Source organism: Taurulus bubalis, assembly GCF_910589615.1.
Source record: "Taurulus bubalis genome assembly, chromosome: 4".
In the NCBI taxonomy this organism is placed as follows: Eukaryota; Metazoa; Chordata; class Actinopteri; order Perciformes; family Cottidae; genus Taurulus; species Taurulus bubalis.
The window spans coordinates 14,276,293-14,298,611 of NC_136592.1; the positions used below are offsets into that span (position 1 = coordinate 14,276,293).

Here is a 22,319-nt window from a genome sequence, read left to right on the forward strand (position 1 = left end):
AGTAAGCACGCATGTACAATACCAGGACCCTGAAACTAAAGCAGCTAAAGGGAATTAAGCCATCATAATTGTATTATTTGCACCTGTGCTTTTCCTGCTGTTACATGTCATAATGTCTCCTGTATAAAAAAAAGGCCTGACCAGAATCCTGCATAACTAAATGAAATACAGTCGTTATTTTGTAATTAGTAACACCAGGCTTTTTTCTGTCTGCCATTAAAATGTCTGCTGATATTTCCATAAAGGGGAATTCATCATAGTAATAACATTTCAACCTATTATAAGTTAACCCCAAATAAAAAGTAAAGGCTAACACCTTTTAGTTCAACCTTACAAATCAGTCTGAACAACAGCAGAGACGCTGAAGCCTTCAGCTCCTATTAAAGTTCAGGTTGACATTTTAATGGTCGGAACAAGTCTGAATGAGAAGCTTATCTCACTCTGCAGGTTGTGGAGCCCTACATTAATGGAGGCAGAGGAGTAATTACTGACTGTTGACAGTGGGCTTTGGTCCCTTTTCACTACAGGTCTGAGCTTTGTTTATACAAAAGAATGATGGGCACAATACAAAGCTGGACAGACATCAAGGGAGAGACCCTAATGTCAGAAATCATCCTAAAGTGCAGACTAGTGTCAGAATTACTGACGTCAAAGCCCTTTAAAGACACGATGTTACCAGAGAGTCTGAACAGTGTACAGATGCAGCGATGGAGAGCACCATGTTCCCCACACTGACTTTGATGGTTCTCTTCCTCTCTTGTTCTGCTCAGGAGGATGCAGAAGCTCTATCCTGCCCCGAATACCAAGAGGGTTTTGACGGCTCTTGCTACGAGTTTGTGGGTCAATCTCGATCCTTCCTCAGTGCCCAGGGGTGGTGTGAGCGAGGTGGAGGACACCTAGTCTTCATCCTGAATGAGGAAACACAGCAGTTCCTCCAGAAGCACCTGGACCCGGAGAAGGGCTGGTGGCTCGGGTTGGCACCTGCAGCTCCAAACCTTACACTCGACTCTGCTGCCACCGAGGGTGAGAGGGCACGTGGGTGGGGAATAACTGTAGACACTGCACGACTTATAATGGCTGAATATATATTTGTAGTGAGTTTACACGTTTGTGATGTTGTCAATTTCTCTGAAACCTACTACTTAAGTAACTAGCGTTTTAAAATTGTATAAATCTGTGATTAGGGATTATAGCCAGTAATGTCAGGAATGAAAATGATCCCTGCAGCTGCTATCTCATTGTGTAGCTTGCATGTCCAATCTGTAATGTGTTTGTTTACTGACATTTGTTAGAAGACTGGCACATGTTGATATCTCCCTCAAGCAGCAGGTGTTCATAGAGATATGCCTCATTCATTTGAGCTTTTCAATAGGCTTGCGGTAAAGGGGTCTGATTTACAAATGTGTCTTTATGACGCTCCACAGAGAATGAGTCTGATCATTCATTCATCCTGTCACCAGCTTTGTTTTTTTTATTATCCCTAAATTGCATCTTTACAGAAAGAAAAGATAAGGAAAACGATCCTTGACCGAACCTCTGTTGCTTAAAGAGGAGAATCCAAAATAGAAGTTTGATGTAATTAAATAGTGTTTTGGTTTTTGTCCTTTCCCAGGTTCCCTGGCGTGGCTGGAAGGCTCAGATGTCAGCTATAGTAACTGGTTGAACATGCCAGGAGCACAAGCATCCTGCGGACATATCCTGAAACATTCAGGCTTCCAGTGGGAAGCAGCATTGAACTGCAGCCAGGAACTCAACTTTATTTGCCAGTATGGTATGTAATCAGAAATAAATCACCGAAAAGCATTATAATTATGTTTTGTTTGCTCCCTTGATGTAATTCTTGATAATTTTTTGTCAGATTCTGGAAGATCTATCGCATGTGATGGCCAAAATGCAACATTGCAATGTGGTTCTGGTCAAGTTATAGTAATAGATGACAGCTTCTATGGTCGAAAAACAATTCACTACTGCAGATCCAAACTTACAGCCTCACCCACATCCTCCCAGGAGGAGTGCAGCTGGATAGATGTGATGGATTCTGTTACAGGTATTGTTAATATAAATGTACAATAGATTAGGTTACTCGTCATTTACATTACAATACATTTACTTAACTTACTGGTACTTTGAATAATGGAACATTTTATTGAAAGGGTTATTTGTATTTACTTACCGTACGCTATACAAACTACGTCATTGTTTCATGCTTTGTGTCAAATACAAAAAACGTCAGTGCAGACAAAAGGATTACACTTACAGAAAAGACATTAGGCAGATCCCCTCCGAGGAGCTGAATAGATGGGCTTTGGAATAAATATTCATTCACATTCATTCATATCAGTCTGGGTTTAGTTATGCTGGAGGAGTTCATGTAATTACTAAGCAAATAGTTGGTGTTCCTGCTTATGGTTAATAAACCTCTTGAAAGAGCTATTAGACCCTCTCATTAGAGGGCTAAAGAAACATCAGACAGATTATTTCAATTCAATAGGATAACAATTTAATAGCGTCATACTTGTTAAACCTCCTACAACAATATTTCCAAGGCCTCTTGATCAGTTATGTTGAAAATAATCCAATCCAATTGTCATTTACTTGATTTATGTGTCATTCCAGCCCATTGCCACAGTCTGCAGGCTTGCCAGGCTCCAGTGGATTTGAGCTCTTTTGGTGAACCATGTCCTGTCCTGGGAAGTTACCTGTCAGTAGAGTACACCTGCAAACATGGTCAGATTTTACTTCCACTATACATATACTTTATCCCTCTAAAATAATACTTTAAATCATTATGAGTTTAATCAGATTGGACAATTTATCCTTTTGCCATATTTAACTACCAATATATTTAATGTATTGTTTTACGGCCTTACAGCTAAGGGTATGTAGAGTTCACATGTCCTGTGTTCCTCTTTACATGGCTGAACCACATTTCTTTACATTGTCCACAGTCTATGTAGCCTCTCAAGCTCAACTTGTCTGTTGACTCTTAACTTTATGATTGCATCGCTGGCATGACTAGCAGAGTGAACTTAGATGAACTGCAATGTTATGTATATGTTGTAACAACAGGAATTAACTCCAGGATGCATTATGCTCGTGATGAAAGGTTCCTGCTCATTATATTTGGGGAAAACCTCTCTGAAACAATCTTTCCTTTCAGGACTCCATTTGTTGATGAGCAAGCTGGCGGCCGTCTTTGATAATGTCACCATCACTGTGAAGTGGCTCCTTAATCCTTTTCAGGGGAACCTCACATGCACACTGAATGCTGGAGATGGCCACACTATTGATCCATACAGCCCAGCAGAGTGAGTAAGACAGTGGGATAGGTTCTTATTCATTCACTATTTATGTAACTGTGTTTAAGCTTTACTTTACCTGTCTCACAGGATGGAGAGCACAGTGATGCACACATTTACCCGTCCAGGTGTTTTCATGGTTGCAGTGGAGTGCACTACCAGTGACTGGCATGTCACAGCTCAGAAACCAATAACCATTCAGCAGCCTGTTGGAGAGTTTGGTGTCATTAAGTGCTATAGCAGGAATATGTCAACAGGTGGCACTAAATGCAATGTGCTTCATGGTAGTCCTGTTCAGATCCAGGTTATGGTAGAGGCAGGTGAGTCGGTCTAACACTGTAGGAAGTAAATGCTTCCAATGAATCACCAAAATACAGAATAATTCAATTTCTTCTTCTTCTCATAAATAGGTACAAATGTTTCCTACACAATTCAGCATGAAGGCCATTTGGTTGCCAACTTGTCAGTGGAGAATGGGATCGCATCCCACAACATTACACTGAGTGGAAGTGTGGTAGAGAAGCTTGGTCACGGCTGCCACAACCTGACTCTAACCGCCTCTAACAGGGTCACAGCCCACACAGTGTCCACTGATCTGAAGCTGTGTCTGCTGGAGCCCATTGAAGGCCTCCAGGCCGCAGTGATAGCAGAGGAAGACGTGTGTCCAGACTCCACTGATCTCATCATTGGTGTTTCGTTGGAGCGGGGAGCCCCTGCGGAGCTGCTCTTCAATCTGACTGGAGCCAGCGACGCACTCTCCGAGAATAGAGGCATGCTCAATGGCAGCTTACAAGCTTACACATTCTCCAGCCCACTTGAAGGTACTTACGGCTCAAGCTGTGCTGTAATTAAATGAATACAATCACCCATAGTGTGTAATACATGTGTTCAATGCTCTTAAACTCTTTTGGTAAAGGGCTGTTGAAGCTGACGCTACGAGCAGTGAATGCCCTCTCTGCCTCTGAGGTGTACGTGGACTTAGAGAACATACTTCGGGCTTGCCAGAATCACTCAGACCTTTCACCAGATGAACATGGAAACGCAGTATGTTGAATATTAGTATCGAACAATAATGATAAATGCATATGTTGAGGTGTTTGCTTGTTTCTGTAACAGCACAATTACTTTGGTTTCATCTCCAGACAGGTAATGTGAGTATCGACAACTTGAAAATAACTGCGACTCCGGACACGTTAGTTGACTCCACTCAGAGTGTCACACTGAGTGTAACTGGATCTGAATTGTTGCCCAGCAAAGGACTCACATTTGAATGGGAATGTAGTAAGTACCACAATGAATTGACGACTGATCAATTTAAATTCATAAATCATAATTGAAGTGATTACAGGGGTGAACACCATTAGGAAAACACAGTCAATCCAAAACTGTAGCTAGTGCATTTTTGAATGCTCATTATAACAGGTTTCAGATAATTTGTCTGACTTTGTGTCTCTGCGGAAATTCCCTGTTTGGTCTCTGGCTGTGTGGATAGAAACTGCTGGATTTGATTTCCCCATCTGATCACCAGCAATGTGGATGATAAGAGGACCAGTACAATGTATCCAGTGTCCAACCTTCACTCTCATTTAATTATTACTGGAGTCAGACTTTCCGTCTCATTTTGATGTAAATTCTCATTACATTCTTACAATGATCACACTGAGGAGAAACCTCCCTAATATCTAATGTCTTCACTATTCTGGTTTCTGTTAGCACACTCCAAATAGCATATTCTGGTTTCTCAAAACCTAGACAAGTGCTTGACCAGATGTATGCAGACAGGATATGATATTAACATGTTACCTACAAACACAGAACATCCAAAACCTCTGATCATAACTGGGACACCAGTGCACATGTGAACGCACTCACAGGGGTTGCTTCAATGTTCAATTGCACGGTTATAATGATACTGTGATTCATGATTTTTGTCTCTGTGATATCTTTATTGTTGGAATGCTATTTTAAAGCTCTGTTTCGGCTTCTTTCCACACAGAAGGAAACTGCAAATGCAAAAACAAAACAAAGGGTGAAACTCATGTTATTGAAAAAGATTGCCTTCCAAATCCCTTTGATGTTTTCAAGTACACTGTAACTGTGAGGAGAACCACTTGGTTTAGGAAATGGGTTGACTTTGCTTCAGCTTCAAAGTGCATAACTGTTGCGCCAAAAGAATTCACAGACGTCACCATCAGGTAAACAGGGGTCATTTACAATAAATGCGCAAATATGCTCAATATCATTATTGAGCAGGTTTTTTAAATACTGGAAATGACATTTGAATAACTACTTTTATTCTTGCAGTTGTGACGACTGTGCTTCAATAAATGTCAACGATCATGTGAAGCTCAGACTGAGCTGTGTGACAACTTGCCCAGATGTAGTTTGGTATATTGAGGACCCCAAACCTTTGGCGGTAAGACTGGGACAGCAACTGTAATTGATTTGTAACAGTGGCGTAAGTGATTGATGTGTCAGTTTTTAACAGATTTTCTTTTCCCAGGATGACCTTAAAACATGTTACTCCAAAGCAGGAAGGAGGCCACTAATTGAGAGGCAGGATGGCAACACTGAATATGTTGTACATAGCCAACATTTGAAAGTTTCAAGGAACGTATTGCACAACATCAGTGTGATTGCTTATGGTGCGTTTTCATCCATAGTCATGATGTTCGTTTCAGCAATGCGGCATTTTTTTAGATATATATTAAATGGGAACACCACATTAATTAAGAGTCTGGAGTTTGTGAACCCACACAATGGTTATTTTTATGCCCAAATGAGGTTCATTCTAACATAAGATAAGATATACTTTAATAAATTTGTCTTGGGCTCCAAGCCGCTATATCACACAATCCACATGCACGCATAAAACGTAGATCATGCATCCACTCATGCATAAAAATTCTTAAATACACATGTTGACAATAAAACCAGGTGTGATCAACACAGATAATGGATAATCAAGTCACAATATATTAGTTATTAAATAATATCATATAATAATACTTCTTGTTTAATATTTCTTTATGAATTTTTTGCATCAATTGAGGCTTCAGATTTGCATTCTGAACCGTCTGCCTGAAGGCAACAGCTGGAATGGGTTCAGAATATGTGTTGGGTTGTTGGGCCAAACTCTCTGTGCCTGCCTGAGCACAGAGCGTTCATATAAGGGCTGCAGATAGTGATCTTCATGGCCGTTGGAGCGTATACTTTCACTGTACTGGGATAACATACTTGTATGCCATATCGAATTACACTCTCTAAAATAATTGAATAAAACAGAATCTTGAGTGCACTATTAACACCATCGAGTCTAAGCCTTCTAAAAAAATACATCATCTGTTGTAACGTTGCACAACCGTCCACATACTGAGATATCAATGTAGACACCAAGATATGTATATGAAGACACCCTATTTATTTTCTGTTCAAATCAACGTAGCAGGATGGTCAGAGTGGCGGCCATGTTACCGTTGCCACTGAGCCATTGAAACCGGGCTAACCTCAGTTTAGAATCTAGAAAATGAAGTATAACCTCTGAGGTGAGGTTTTAAGTGACGTCTAAAACAACGCTACAAAGCATTTAACTAATTTAACTAAATTAGTTCAATTTAACAATTAATATCGTTGTAAAATGTAAGTAGTAAACAACGTAATGCTTCATCCAAACACTCTTGTCCCAGCGTAGGAAAGTACACTTCTTTTGTACTAGTCAAATGACCACAAAAAAACTGTTCACTGTTTTACTCCTATTCTATTTCTATGATGTCCCATATACTCAGAACAGTTCCCTGGGCGCTCTGTGTCATCTATAACCTCCATCCCAATTCATCGTCTTTGGGCACATTTAAACCTTGTTTGAAACTCAGTGCTTTGTTCAAAACTACTCAAAATTATCTCTTTGTTTTGTTTAAATTGAAATATATTAATATACATATTTTTCAAACCTCTGGCTTTGAAAGAAATTGATTGACAAAATGTATGTTTTCTTCTTTTTTTACAGGCAAGGATGAGCCAGGTTTTGCCAAGTACACTTTTCCAATACCAGGTCCTGAGCCAACTGAATCAACTGCTCCAGAGGCTCCTGCAGACAATCGCCCCCCCTCATGTAGCATCTCTCCACTGTCAGGAACAGTTCTCGATGCTTTTGACATCACCTGCAAATCAAGCTCTTTCTGCTCCACAGGCTGTTTGTATTGCTTCAAAACAGACACAGGTGAGATCATGCACAGTTACCTTTTGGTTGAATCACTCGCGTCACAAGGCAATCTTTAAATAAGAAAGAGAAGGAATGTAGAGCAGTATGAATCTGCTGGCAGGACGTGAGGAAAAGGCAGATTAAGGTTTGTGTCAATTAGTTGTTTTATGCATGTGACACGTATTCCAAAGTAAGAAAAGTTTTGAATTGATTGGTGAAACCGAGATTTAAAGTCCCCTTCCACTCAAAAATGTGTTGTATTTATTGTTGCTTGACTTCACCATGCAGAGTGATGATCAGTATGTGCAGAGTTTGATACCAGAAGTCTGTTCTCACGTTCATCTGCTAAAGGGGATGTTACTATTTGCTTACGTTAAATCTCACTTGTAGACGTGGACGTTGAACCATGATTTTGTGTCATCACAACTAGTTTAGAAACCAATCAATCCAGTATGAAACTTAGTGTGGTGTGGAAACTTGAAACTTATGGTACACACGCACTGAGAATGGACAACTTGTGTTGCAATTGGCATATTCAAATTTTTGGAATTTAAAATGAGGAAGAGGGAGGAGATTTCTGAACTAAGTAATTGAGCTCTTTTGCCGTCAAACCATATGAAATATTTGTTTTAATTCAAAGGAGAGAACCCTGTCTGGGGAGATTTTTGAACTCCTTCAAAATTGTTGTAGATCAAAAATAAATGTAGATTGAATTTGATGAGATGGCTTACCTTTGAAAATGCCCTTTCCTCTAAAACATAGTTGCCTGTGATTAATGTCAATGCTTAGGCCATTTAGTAACATCTATGCAGAAAAATAATTAAGAATTCCTTCCAACAGTTTTACTGAATTGTCCCTTTTGTCTTTAAGGAAAACATCTGCGCTGCAGTAACGCAAATGAAGTGAAATCTGTCTTCCTGCCTCTCGGAGATAAGAACAACAACTACAGTTTGTCTGTCGTAGTGACTGTGAAAAATGAATATAAGAAAGCCAGCACTACTGTCTCCACTCAGGTGTGTCATCTATCAGTATTTTGTAGAAACAAGATTTGGATGTATTGCCCCAGAGGGAGATTTGTTTTCACAACCAGTACACAGAAACAGATACTACACTAAATCATCATGTATTCATTCATCGATCACAACAGTGCCAACGAGGAAGATTGTTCCGGTTGTTATTGCAGATGTCAAAAGCCTCTGCTGAAGCAACTCCTTTACATTTTAGAGCCCTGTATCTCAGACCGGATGGAAGTAATGTGAAGTGTCGATTGAGGTGGCGATCACTGTCAAGACGTAGCCGTTTAAAAAGGTTGTCCTTCTGAAAGTCTTTGAATCGCTCAGAGTGACTGTTTCTGTCCCTCAAGGTACGAAAAAGCAGCTTGAGCACATCTGTGGAGGCTCTCCAATCGGCAGTGGAGTACAGTGTGAGTCAGTTAGAGCAGCAGGGTCTTCTCTCGGGTGAGGCGCTCGGACAAATATTTACTTCAGTTTCTGATATGCTGAATACAGACGACGTCCCAAATCAGAAGGATGCAAGGACGAAGGTAACAGCATATGGTCGATGTTGAAACTGTTGTGATATATTGTTGTGATATTTGTTGTACTGTGTGTGAGTGCAGTGCAACGTGGTGGTGATCAGCCCTTCCTCCTCTCTCAGCTCAGAAAGCAAATGCTGACCAAAATGACAACAATTCTGCTGGACTCACCGAGCAACACAACTCAGGAAGTGCAAGTGACGGCCAGAGCTGTGGCCGGACTCACCCAGCGCCCAGACGAGCTCAGTCCCGCTGCTCAGGTACAGTACCGTAGATCAGTTTAGAGTTAAGAAAATGTGGTACAAACAGCGCTTTGTTTAAAGTTATTTTAAGAGGAGGCTTCAGTCTGAATGGAATACATTTTCAGGATGCAGCATTTCAAAACTTGAACTGCCATCCTCAGCCTGAGTGAACTGAGAAGAACATTTAAAAAATTGAAAATGATATACATAAGATGTGTAATACATATTCATCACCTCTTTTAAAAGTTGGACAAAGATCAACTGTAATCTTTTCTGTTTCTGTGTTATATCTTCTCCAGGAAGAAGCGGGTTCCTTGTTGGTAGACCTTAGCTCCTCCCTCAACACTCTCAGTGTTTATCAGGACGATGGAGATAAAGGAGAAGTTGTGCAAGCAGCTACACCGATAGTCGAAGCAGCCAGTAATATTTTGAATGTTTCGTCAAATGTAAGAACAAAAATATCACTGATATTGTTAAATATCAGTTTTTTCAGGCACCAAACATCACATCATATGTTTTCCTCAGAAAAAGGTCTCAGCTTTTCTTCTTTCTGGGATAAGCAATGTTCAAAGTGCTTTGCTGAATAATAAAATGCTGGATGGAGACCCTGCCATCATTGATTCTGGTCAGATCAGTGTGTATGTCAACAGGTAAGAGATTACTAACACTGGCTAGAGCTTGTACTTAAGAATAAACTAGGGTTTACTGAAATTACTAATAATTCTGCTTCTGCATCCTGCAGAGTGTCTCCAGAAAAGATGCAAATGCAGGAAGTAAATGTCCAGAAGAACAGCTCCTCCAGATTTTCCTTCCCCGCACTGCCTGCTGATGTTGTCTCTCCAGAGGAGCCAGTGGATGTCAGGGTACGTAGTGCAGTGAAGATGCTGATACAGCCAGATAAATTATCACCATGACCTTTTTTAAATGTGTTTAGTTACCAAAGTCTGCTTTTATCTGGACATTATAATGTATGATTGATTGATTGAATCAACAGATCTGTAAAACTGAGTTTTTCCACAAAGCATCACACAAAAACACCACTTTAAATATTGTGTTTACCAGAGATGTGCTCTTAAGTTTCTTGGAAATAAGTCATTCAGCAGGAAAAAACATACAAACTGACTAATTTACTAAAGAAATCTTAGTCGACGAAGACCAAAACAAGTAAGCAGTCCTAGATAACATCTACAACTATAAACCCAACAGAAAAAAACTGAACAGCAATGTCTGTAAAAATTCGAGGGCCATGAAGTAATCTGAGTCACAGTTTTGCACAATTTGATTTGAACATATAGCAACGTATGTTCCCCGTCCTTCTAGATGATGAGTTTTGAGAAGAACCCGTATTCTTGGAAGGAGGAAAACATCACAGGAACTGTAGGATCCATTTCTCTCACCAGAGTGAACGGCACTGTCATTTCTGTCGAGAATTTACCCAACGAGATAGAGGTAATGTCTGTTTGAAAGATAGTTTTAGTTATTTTACTTTGGACAACATTGGTGGATTGTTCAGCCTAATGTGTTTTCTTTGTTTTCAGATATTCCTACCAAGGCTTGATGTTGGGCAGGACAACAGCACGGTCCTGGACCTGGCCAATTTCAGCACATTAATAATTAACGTTCCCTTGCCGGATGTAACACTGGTGCTGAAAATGGAGCCGTCTGAAAACATATCCTTCATGCTATTCCTGGGATATAAAGATTATCCAAATGATGAGAATTATGTAGCAAAGACTCAGATGCCTCTAGAGAACACCAAAGGAGGTAAAATTAAAACTACCTGACAAACTTTTGTTTGAGTACCTAATATGACTGAAAGTCAATTTAACATTAAATGCATGGTTATCACGATGAGAGAATTAGCCAGATCCGTATGTGTAAGCCTCCATTTGTGTGTGTTTGTATGAATATATCTGCAATTTTAACACAGAGGAAAAATACACCTGGGTGCTGAGTCCCAAAGACAGAACAGGAGAAGTTGGAGAGCACTACCTTGTGATGAAGCCCATTGTTGAGCCTGGCATCAAATCCATGGATGCCACTGTCACTGTCATTTCCATTGCTGCCCAGTGCAAATACTGGAATGAAACTGGATCTTCTTGGAGTGAAGATGGCTGCAGGGTAAGTTATAAACAAACACATCCACAGTGGTTGCGTCATTGTATGTTTTGTGCATTAAACCTTTAAAAATGAGCTGTGAAGTCTGACCAGGCTGGTTTTCTTTTTTTATTCAGGTCGGTCCACTCACCACAACTCTGGTTACCCACTGCCTCTGTAACCACTTGACTTTCTTTGGCAGCTCCTTCTTTGTCATGCCAAACTTAGTTGACGTGTCACGCACTGCAGAACTTTTTTCTACGTTCACTAACAATCCTGTGGTGGTGTGTTTTGTGGGGTCCATCTTTGCTGCCTATCTCATGGTGGTTATATGGGCACGCAGAAAAGACATCCAAGACTCGGCAAAGGTGATTCTCAGTGCAGACTTTCACAACTTTATATTGTTGATTTGAAATGCCAGAACATTTGGGAAGTCTGATTCAGATGTTAGGGCTCACACATATATTATGATAGCCTCAAAGTATTAGTGCTTGGCAGAATTTGAGATGTCACTGTATCTGTATCCTGAAATGCAGCATCCCAGTTCATGTCGAGTTGGCCTGTTTCATCAAATTCTGTGAGGTCATTGAATGTTTTGTGCAGTAAACCTTGTTCTACAAAGTAACAAGCTACATTTAACCCTAGAACACTAACGTTAAAAATAGTCACACTATCACTAACGTCGGGTGAATTCCACCCGATATAATGTACCTGATAAAATATACTTCTCATCTAAATATATTCAAATACAACAATACAAGGCAAGTTGAAGTATTAGTATTTTTATTTTATCCTATAGAACTTCTCATAAAACGATAAACAGGTATCACGTGGAGACCATGAAAAATGTTCCTGGGACATGTGAGTTTTGTTCTGTGAAGGAAAAGTTAATTAATGTTAAAAGTCAATGTTAAACCCCCCCCCCAAAAAAAATAGTTACACTATCACTAACGTCGGGTGAAAATCACCCGAACAGGTGCCTGTAGAAAAAAACTGTGATCGGAGCAGGAAGACACGCCCAACTTCACTAACGTCTGTGAGCAGCATGAAGCTACAGAAGGACCCACGCAACTCAGACAAAAGCAACACAATGAAAATAACGTAACAACAATCATTCTGGTGAAACTCACCCGACGTTAGTGTTCTAGGCATATAAAGTAAAATGTTCTCAGTAAATACTGAGACACCAGCTCTGAACCTCTACAAAAAGCAATCACATTAAAATACTAAAATATTCAAGCCGTTTATGATTTGAATGCCTTACATTGCTTCATTTATCTTATTTTTGATACATAGTTGTGTCATTGAATTTAGCAATCAGGAAATGTGTATTTGTATTCACTTGTAGGTCAAGATTACAGTGCTGGAGGATAATGACCCCTTGGCTGAGTATCATTATATACTGAATATCAGCACAGGTCATCGGCATGGTGCATCCACCTCCTCCCAGGTCAGTAATGTCTGTTAAAGCTGAGAGGACCCACAGTAACAACACCTGCCTGCTGCTTCTGTTGCATATGTATGATGCTGACAACTCTGTCCATCCTGATTGACCTTTTTTGGTTTTAGGTGACGATAACCCTTCTGGGCACAGAGGGAGAAAGTGAGCCCCATCACCTGACAGACACTGAGAAACCAGTGTTTGAGAGGGGTGGGGTGGACATGTTCCTGCTGACAACACACTTTTCCCTTGGTGATCTGCAGAGCATCAGGCTGTGGCACGACAACTCTGGAGCACATCCTGCATGGTACGGGTTAGAGGGCAAGACGTTGTGACACCAAAGAGGATTAAATCATGAAGTTGATCTTGTGTTTTTACCATTACTACTTACACAAGATAAATATTAAATGTTACAGGTACGTCAACAAAGTAATGGTGCAAGATCTGGAGAGTGGCCAGAAATGGCACTTTCTGTGTAATTCCTGGCTGGCTGTAGATGTAGGAGAGTGCGCTCTTGACAAAGTCTTCTCAGTAGCCACAGAGATGGACTTGAAAAAGTTTAGGTAAGACCAGCCATGGACCTGGTAAAAACACATTACCAAGGAATCTGACTTGAGTCTGTGATTTATTATTTTGCCCGAATCCACATTTCCTTTCTTTCCCCCAATACTTCTTTCAAGTAACCTGTTCTTCATGAAGACTGCCAAGGATTTCAGGGACGGCCACATCTGGTTCTCGGTCATCAGTCGGCCTCCCTGCAGCACTTTCACACGAGTGCAGCGAGTGTCCTGCTGTTTTTCCCTGCTGCTTTGCACCATGCTGACCAGTATCATGTTTTGGGGCATCCCCACTGACCCTTCTGAGCAAACCATGGACCTGGGTAGGTAACAAAACATAAAGCTTCTAGAAAATACCTATAGACTAAGTCAATACGATATATAACTTTGATTACTTTACTATACAATAGAATACTTTCAAATTAGTTCTTCAAATCCAACTCAATTTCCGCCCATACATTCCTAGAAAAGACGTGATTACCCCCGTGGCGTCTCCCATCACACAATGATACCAGCACACTTTGTTTTGGAGGTTCTTGATGATTTTATTGAATGCCACATCCCAACTGCCTGTGACTCAGGCTCTCTCTCTGCCGGTCTTCCAGACTGTGGCTCCGGCTTTCTCTCGCGCCTTCGGCCCTACTGCCGTTTATATCGGAGAGAGAAACAATTAGTCACAGCTGAGGCCAGTTAGGCCTCTTCCCGGCACTGTTCCCTGAGCCACTTCCCCGACTTCCCTCTGCAGCTGAGCCCAACCACGCCCCTGCCACCACACTGGTCTTCAGCACTAACTTGCCTCCTGAAACATCATGCACACATGCAAAATATTTCTTATTTATTTTTATGGCAATGACCTGGAGTAAGGAAAGTATACTGCTGTAGACTGCTAAATGGATAGATAAGTATCAAAATAAAGTCTCACTGAGAGAGTAATTAGAAGACCCTGACCATTATTCACACCCCTTTAAACTTGATTTAAAGTAATACTTTACTTTGCAGGTCACATCGAGTTCACCTGGCAACAAGTTGTGATCGGAGTTCAAAGTTCAATCATCATGTTTCCCATCAATCTCCTTATCGTGAGTATCTTCAGAAACACTCGGCCTCGAGAGAAAGACACGTGTAAACAAGGAAAGACTGGTCGAGTTTCTCCCTCGCAAACGTCTTCCCCTCAGAAAACACTGAAGGACATCACACCAGACACAGTGATCAAGGTGAGTTAACCGATATCCATATCTGGGATTTGGAAGTGATAACTCCTCTGTTCTACACCTCTAAAGGAATTGATGTTTCTCCGTTAGGACATAAAGAGAATTGCTCAGTCACTCTCAAAGGCCATGAAGAGTCCACTCCCTCACCTGGAGCTCCGGCCTGGTCAGCCGGCGGACATCAACGCGCTGCTGTCTCTGGTGGAGGACATAATCAGACAGCAGAACCGTGCAGCTGGAGACTTCTACACTGACGCCTCCAAGAGGGATTCCTCTATGATTCTCAGTTTACATGCAGTTAATCTAGAACAAGGTACAAAAGAAAAGTCATACTGCTCTGAAATCATCTGTTTCACATTTTTATTGGGTGGTCCATTTTGAGGACATACTTATTAAGAAAAAAAGGCAATGAATTGATGTAAGGACAATTTAATTCAAAGGAAATATTTAAATAAAAATCTTCAGGATTTATTTTTCCTCAGCAATGTTTTCTGGCTTGATTCATTTTGTATACAAAAATATACAAATTATTGGATTATGGGTTATGGCAAACTGAATCTTTTCTTTTACATACAAATAATAAAGTTGTCAAGCAAGCTCTCCTGATACACCCAGCCTTGTGATTGAACGATAAGATGATGGTGATGTGATTGGTGACATTGTCAGTGGTCTAAATTGTTTTTTAGATCATCTATGGCCTACCTGTGGTCTCATTTTATTTTTGTTTTGTTTTTTTGTTTCAGAAAACAGTGTGTTGGGGAGCCCTGAGAAGACATCAGATGAAGTTCAGAAAAAGAGCAACAACAGCCGGTACCTATACAAGCAGCTGCGTCATGTTGAGAAGGAGCTAGGTTTGTTGGGACTTTCTCGTTTTCCAAACCCGGACAGCTACAACCGAGCCATGCAGCAAGTTCAGGGAATGAAGGGTCTTCTGGAGTACCACCTCCACTCGTCCAGTCTGGAGGGAGACCAGCTGGACCGCAGCCCCAGTCCAGAAGAGAGCGTCAACGAAGAGTCCACCAAGAAGTGCTGTCAAGGCGGGCTGCCGTGGTGGTTTGTACTTGTTGGTTGGATCCTGGTGATCGCAACCAGCGGTGTGTCAGGATACTTCACCATGATGTATGGGTTGACGTACGGGAAAGACCGCTCCATAAGCTGGCTTATCTCCATGATGGTCTCCTTCTTTGAGAGTCTCTTCATTACTCAACCTCTGAAGGTGAGCGACGTGACAGTAAATGTTCAGAGTGAACATGAATATCATTGCAAATGTTTAGAAAGCCATTCATTAAGTGAGCTTGGGCTTGAGACGACATTCAAAATGATAAATTAATTAATTAAAAAACTGTACTTTGATTCAGCTACAAACATTATTGTTTGTTTTCAATTATTTGAATTGTTTAATAACAAATATGATGTCAATAAATTAGTTACTTCATAACCATTTGCAAGGCATTCTGGGTAGTACATGTACCTCTCTGTACTTCAGTACATACTGACTGTATGTAATACATTGATCAGTATGAGGTCCCCTGGTATTGAAGTTTTTCTGTCATAGGTTCTTGGTTTTGCTGCTTTCTTTGCACTTGTTGTAAAGAAAGTTGACCAAGAGGAGTACGGAGAGCCTCAGATAGATGAGAATCTGAGGAACACAGGTACAACTTTTACATTTGTGTTGTATTTGTTTTGTGGGAAAAAACAAAACATGTCAGTACAATATTTCTTTCTCAGATGATCCTGATACAGTGCGGGCAGCAAGAAGAGACAGCACATGCAGTTTCTATCAGCCGCCACCTCCCACTGACATCGAGAAGATAAGGAACAACATGATTAAGGAACAGAAAGTCTTCGCACTAATAAAGGAGATCCTTGGTAGGAGAACCACATTGATACAGTATATGAAGCAATGTAATCTGTCTTCTGATGCTGATGGGAGATGTTTGTTTGTAATGCAGCCTACATGGGATTTATGTGGATGCTGCTCCTGGTGGCGTACGGTCAGAGGGACCCCAATGCTTACTTTCTGACCCAACACATTCGCCAGAGCTTCAGCAGAGGGATCTCTGACAGTATGAGTATTCAGGATATGTTCAACTGGGCAAACACAACTCTACTGAGCAACGTGTTTGGAGAGCACCTCGGTCAGTATGTCGTGACGTTATTAACTGATTTGCATGACTGCATAAATCACCTTTAATATCTGTAAATTAGTGTTTGTCTACATGTAACAAAAATGGAAAACACATGCTGATTATTCAGTTATCGTCATTTGGCAAATAGATATGTAGCTAATATCAGCTTTTTGTTTATTTTGGCTTCGGTTGCTGTATGGTAATCTGATCCTTGTATTTGTATATTGTTGTGCAATAGTATTGTTAAATATGATTAGATATTATATATCAGAATCAGAAACCGTTTATTTGCCAGGAATGTTTACACAAACAAGGAATTTTTCTAGGCGGAAGGTGCATACATTAGACATGAGACGACACAAACAACAATCAACGAGAAACAACAGTGCAATAATATTAAATCAAGTATAAGATAAAGTGCTCAGACAAACAGATAACGTTAATGTAAGTGTATGTTAAAGTGACGTGTGTGTTTAAGTTAAAGTGTATGTTAAGTGGCATGAGTGTTTAAATATGAAATGTGCGGGGGAGTGAAAAAAAAATAGTCCGAAAAATAGTCCTGGGGTGAAAAAAATAGTCAGAAAAGTAGTCCGGAAAATAGTCCTGGGGTGACAGAATCAGTCTGTGGGGGACCCGGGCTCTGTTGATGAGCCCGACTGCCGACGGGAAAAAACTGTTGGTGTGGCGTGAGGTCTTGGTCCTGATGGACCTCAACCTCCTGCCAGAGGGAAGGGACTCAAACAGGCTGTGACCAGGGTGAGAGGGGTCAGCTACGATCTTCCTAGCTCGCTTCAGAGCTATTCATATATTCACAATGCCTGAAATTGTACCCTTTCTTGTGCGTTTTACTACTTTACTTATATCTTACTGATATCAACACTATATGTTTACAGTAAAGTATAAAATGCATTTAAACATTTCCTGTCATTAACCTGTAACGGTCTAAATAAAGCCTTCTGTGGGTCAAAATATGGAGATAGTTGTGACAAAGACTTTACTTCATTGTTTATTTGAGTGTGACAAAACGTTTTACTTTAAATGTTTTTATTCTTGTTACCTGATAATCACAGGATTCATCACAGATGGAAACTCCAAGCTGGTGGGTAATGCTCGCCTTCGCCAGGTGAGGGTGCATCCAAACTCCTGCCACGTGGCTCCCTCCATGCAGCAGCCTGAGGGGGACTGTCACGCTCCATACTCATGGGAGTTGGAAGACATGGGCTCCTATGGTCCAGGCTGGAGCCGCTCTGAGGGTGATAACACCTCGCTGAACCTTCAAAGCCCGTGGACGTACCAGTCCCAGCGTCAGCTGAGGGCCTTCCCCATCTGGGGCAGCGTAAAGCTTTACAGAGGAGGAGGGTTTGTGGTGGATTTAGGGCCAGATTTACATAATTCCAGCAGGTAGGCATGATAAAACAGATGATCAGTGAAAAGATAAGTTTACTTACCGATTAGTTTATTGATGAAATATGAACGTCAAATATTCGTAGGTTCCAGCTTCTCAAAGGTGCAGTGTGTAGGATTTGGCATCATTTAACAGAAATGTGTTCCTTTTTAGAAATAATTATACACAAAAGAAAACATCCTTATCAATAATATATTCAGTTTCTGTCAATAGATCCCGCTAAATGCTACACGCAGTTCCTGTACGTTAAGGGAATTAAAGCTTTTCTTGATAGCTTTTCTACAAAAGACGAAAATAATTGTTACTTGCAGCCTTATATGATAGAGAGGAAACAAATGCATATGTTGTTGTACATTCATTGTAAATTCACATTTGTATAGTACATTAATATGCCATACTCCTTAATAATACATTGTTTATCTTGTAATTAACCTCAAATTAATGTAGCAATGACAAAATTGTGCCACATGTTGGCCTCTGCATCAGAACTGGCTGCTTCATGACATTTATACATTTTATCATATTGTCTCCTTGTAGATCCGTTCAGTACCTTTATGACAACACCTGGTTTGATGTGTACACCCAAGCGGTCTTTGTAGAATTCACTGTGTACAATGCCAATGTCAACCTCTTCTGTATCGTCACTCTCATGCTGGAGACCACAGCCATAGGTAAGTAGTCTATGTCCAGCTATTATGTGGAAGCTGCACAGAAACTTTAAATGTTAAAGGAAGCATGTTGTCTGTCGCCTGGTGTTTCAAGGAGCTTTCCAGTTCCGCAGTGAGCTTCAGAGTGTGCGTCTTTACCAGTCGACCGGAGGCCTTCACATCTTTGTCATGGCCTCTGAAGCAATTTACTTCCTCTTCATCAGCTATTACATGTTTGTCCAGGTATTAATTAATTATACCTTGAATTTACGACCATCACTGGTAATGATAACGACTTCTCACACAAACTACTGTCCTCCTAATAGGCAAAGCTGATGAAGCATCAGAGATGGGCTTATTTCAAGAGTAAGTTGAACCTGCTCGAGCTGGCAATTATCATCCTCAGCTGGAGCGCGCTGTCTGTTTTCATCAAGAGGACTTTACTTGGGAAGCGGGACATGGAATACTACCAGAACAACAAAGACCAGTAAGCAGTTAGAATAACACAACCCATAAGAGTCCGTATACAGGGTTTAATCTTAACATTAATATGAACAACAAGTTTTGCTCATTTTCTGAGTATTTTTTGTATTTCTTTCTTTTTTGACTGTGTGTTCCTTTTGTAGTTACCAGAATGTTGTCTTTGCAGTACAGTACATGCTTTTTTCACAATTTCACCAATACACTCACTTAAAGCTGAAAATTGGTTGATACAAAATTTATGTGAGGGAAATATTTTAGTTCTTTGCAAACAGTTTTTACAGTGATGTGTAAGTTAGTGAAAGAAGATGTTTTGCTCAGACCAAATTAGACACATCAGAAGAGGTCTACATTTTATAATTGGCATTATCTGACAAATGCTCAGAGAGAATACGCCTGTTTAACTTTTTGAAATGAATATGTAGACAGAGAATCTGTTATTTGAATTTAATTTCAACTCAATAAATAGGAAAGCATTACTAGGTCAACTATGTTTCCTCAATGTATTCAAAACCTATTTCAATAGATTGTAAAGCAAGACTCATGTTCTGTCTCCAGATACGCCAGTTTCCATGAGACAGCCAAGGCCGATGCAGTGCTGGGGTATCTGATTGCCTTCCTGGTGCTATTGGCTACAGTCAAACTGTGGCACCTGCTGAGACTGAACCCGAAGCTGCACATGATCACAGCCACGCTGCAGCGAGCCTGGACTGATATCTCAGGCTTCCTGGTGGTCATGACCATCATGTTCCTGGCCTACTCCATCGCTGTGAGCAGTTTCCCACACTTCAACATCATCATGCTGCTGGAGTCACTGCATTACTTCCCATTTTAACACTTTTTGTTTACGGTAGTGATGGTATCGTTACATTAACACAGAGACTAACTTTCTATTTTTCAGTCTAACCTGATGTATGGGTGGAAGCTATACTCCTATCGTACTCTGCTGAATGCTGCACAGACCATGGTCAGCCTGCAGCTTGGCATTTTTAACTATGAAGAGGTTAGTATGAGGCTATTTTAAATGTACCACAGCAGATTATAACAGCTGACCCTTCTTCAGTGCATGTCTTTCTCCTGATCCCTCAGGTTCTGAATTACAATCCAGTGCTTGGAGCTTTCCTCATCGGCTCCTGCATTATCTTCATGACCTTTGTGGTGCTGAACCTCTTCATCTCTGTCATTCTGGTAGCATTCAGTCAAGAGCAAATCCATCACAAGGTAACTCACCCATGCTCAGTCTGAAATGTCATGTTGTAGAAGGAGTGAGATCTTCCCATTACAGATAACTTGTTACTCATTAAGTTATGCACATGTCTCACTGTTCTTACAGCCGTCAGAAGAGGAAGAGATTGTGGACCTGATGCTGATGAAAGTCTTCAGTTTGTTTGGACTCAAATGTAAGAAACAAGCTGGCGACTGCCCAACTGAGAGGCCAGTTGGTTTATCTGCTTCAAATATTGGACCCTCAACGGTTTCTTCTGAGAATATTACTGATGGTTGACATGCTTTCAGAGTCCCTTGCTTCACTTTTTGCTTTTGTTGCTTTGTGACTGAATTGTCTTTTCAAGTCGGTAAATTATTAGCATTTGTCTCTACTGCTGCAGATATGTCACTCTTGTAGGAGAAGCTCAAACACTGAGAGAAAGTAGGAACCAAGGATGATCCTTATGTTATGCACTGTGGCACTGTATTTAGGCTGCTGTATATTTTGCTAAGCAAATAAATACAAAATATTCATGGGTACTACGTAAACATTGTATCTGCATCAATCTGACTTGTTTCACATTATTGCTTATTATGAAACAAGACCAAGCTTGTGTTCTCCCAATGGGCAGTACACATATCACACAATTTAGCACTCACACGAATAATATTCAAGATAATTAATAATAAAACAATAAAACGTTTAAAATATGACATACAGTGTACTCCCATCAACCATTTTGACATGGCATCGTAGAATAAACAGGTGTAATTAATACAATAAAAGATGGTCCCATTAAATGTAGTGTGTCATTATGCACAATACCAGGGCCCTGGCCCACCTAAATGAAAAAGGGCAATAATTAATGTTCAAAATGCCTGCTGTGAAATTATTGGTGCATTATATGAGTATTATTTTGTACGTACTGTGCGACAAAAAACCTGAACAAAGTTTGAATGGATTTCTTCTTACGTACAAATAATCCCTACGTCGTTTTTACGTAATGCGTCATCCGTGTGGGCGTGGCTCCCGATGCAGCTCGGGCTGTCTGCTGGAAACGACATGCGTCGTTGACGGACTGAGGGGGGACTCACGAGCCAAGTGACAGCGGAGACGGTTAACCAGCCACAACGACCGAGTCAACTTGGTCACTGCAGTCGTCTGAACACTAGATTGAAGGTTTCCTGACAGTCAGAGAGACAATAATATCGCTCCGTGACGGTATTGACTTACTTGAGAGTGTCCGGTTTCCTCACTTTGAGGAATTGCGATGCCCTCTGACTTTATCTCCCTTTTCAGTGGGGACCTCGACCTGAATTCGCCCAGATCCTTCTACTCAAAAGGTACCTACGGCTCTTATTATTACTCTCCCATGTGTTGTCGCTCAAGTTAGTATGACGAGTATGTGTGTGCGACACTTAACCACCTAACTAGATAACTGTTCATGTGGTGGCGTTCAGTCCCCTCCGTGTCATACATATTTAAACTGATAATACAGTTCACTTGGGAATCTTTCTGGTCAAAGATGCCCATGGCGTCCTTCACTTTGTACTCGTGTTTTTTCTTGTCTTGGGGGAAGGTGAAGTAGTGTGTTTTTCTTTCAAACGGAAGCCCTCAGCAGTTGCACGCGCACCGGTCAGACCAGTTTACTTTTCCTCCTGCCATCTGAAAAGCAGTGCTGTGTCTTTTCTCTGGTTTGTTGGAAAAGGCCACCGCGCCCCCCGTCCCCTGAGGGTGTGCTCTACAGCGCACCTAGTGGGCCCAGGAACATAAACTGCGTTTTCACAAGTATGGTAGCCGGAGGCAGGTGTTGAAGAAGTTTGTGTATTGTAGCATACGTTTTCACAGAAAGGTGAGAGAAAAAGGTGTTTG

The 22,319-nt window shown here is 40.9% G+C and overlaps 2 protein-coding genes across 2 annotated transcripts in view; both read left to right on the top strand.

The window, feature by feature from the left end:
• Positions 1–707: 707 nt before the first annotated feature.
• On the top strand, positions 708–20,890 carry LOC306735958 (polycystin-1-like protein 2; the record flags this gene model as incomplete). Its single annotated transcript, XM_079217530.1, has 41 exons — positions 708–1,023; positions 1,613–1,771; positions 1,859–2,047; positions 2,617–2,727; positions 3,161–3,308; positions 3,390–3,619; positions 3,710–4,120; positions 4,216–4,343; positions 4,442–4,580; positions 5,296–5,494; positions 5,604–5,715; positions 5,803–5,944; positions 7,306–7,518; positions 8,371–8,513; positions 8,864–9,043; positions 9,157–9,294; positions 9,576–9,722; positions 9,802–9,926; positions 10,019–10,139; positions 10,597–10,725; positions 10,815–11,040; positions 11,207–11,397; positions 11,511–11,741; positions 12,722–12,823; positions 12,943–13,121; positions 13,231–13,377; positions 13,495–13,694; positions 14,371–14,585; positions 14,673–14,892; positions 15,323–15,795; positions 16,135–16,231; positions 16,308–16,448; positions 16,532–16,717; positions 17,779–18,109; positions 18,651–18,784; positions 18,876–19,003; positions 19,087–19,247; positions 19,799–20,009; positions 20,142–20,243; positions 20,330–20,461; positions 20,574–20,890. 41 exons carry the CDS (start codon positions 708–710, stop codon positions 20,742–20,744), a joined length of 7,458 nt encoding a protein of 2,485 aa, XP_079073656.1. The 3' UTR covers positions 20,745–20,890.
• Positions 20,891–21,717: 827 nt separating this feature from the next.
• nfat5b (nuclear factor of activated T cells 5b) overlaps positions 21,718–22,319 on the top strand; it is a gene marked incomplete at its 5' end in the record, with an annotated part of 30,430 nt that continues 29,828 nt past the window's right edge. Inside the window, one exon of the mRNA XM_079217003.1 lies at positions 21,718–21,790. Within this exon, the coding sequence (XP_079073129.1) occupies positions 21,718–21,790 (73 nt within the window). The remainder of the gene's footprint in view (positions 21,791–22,319) is intronic.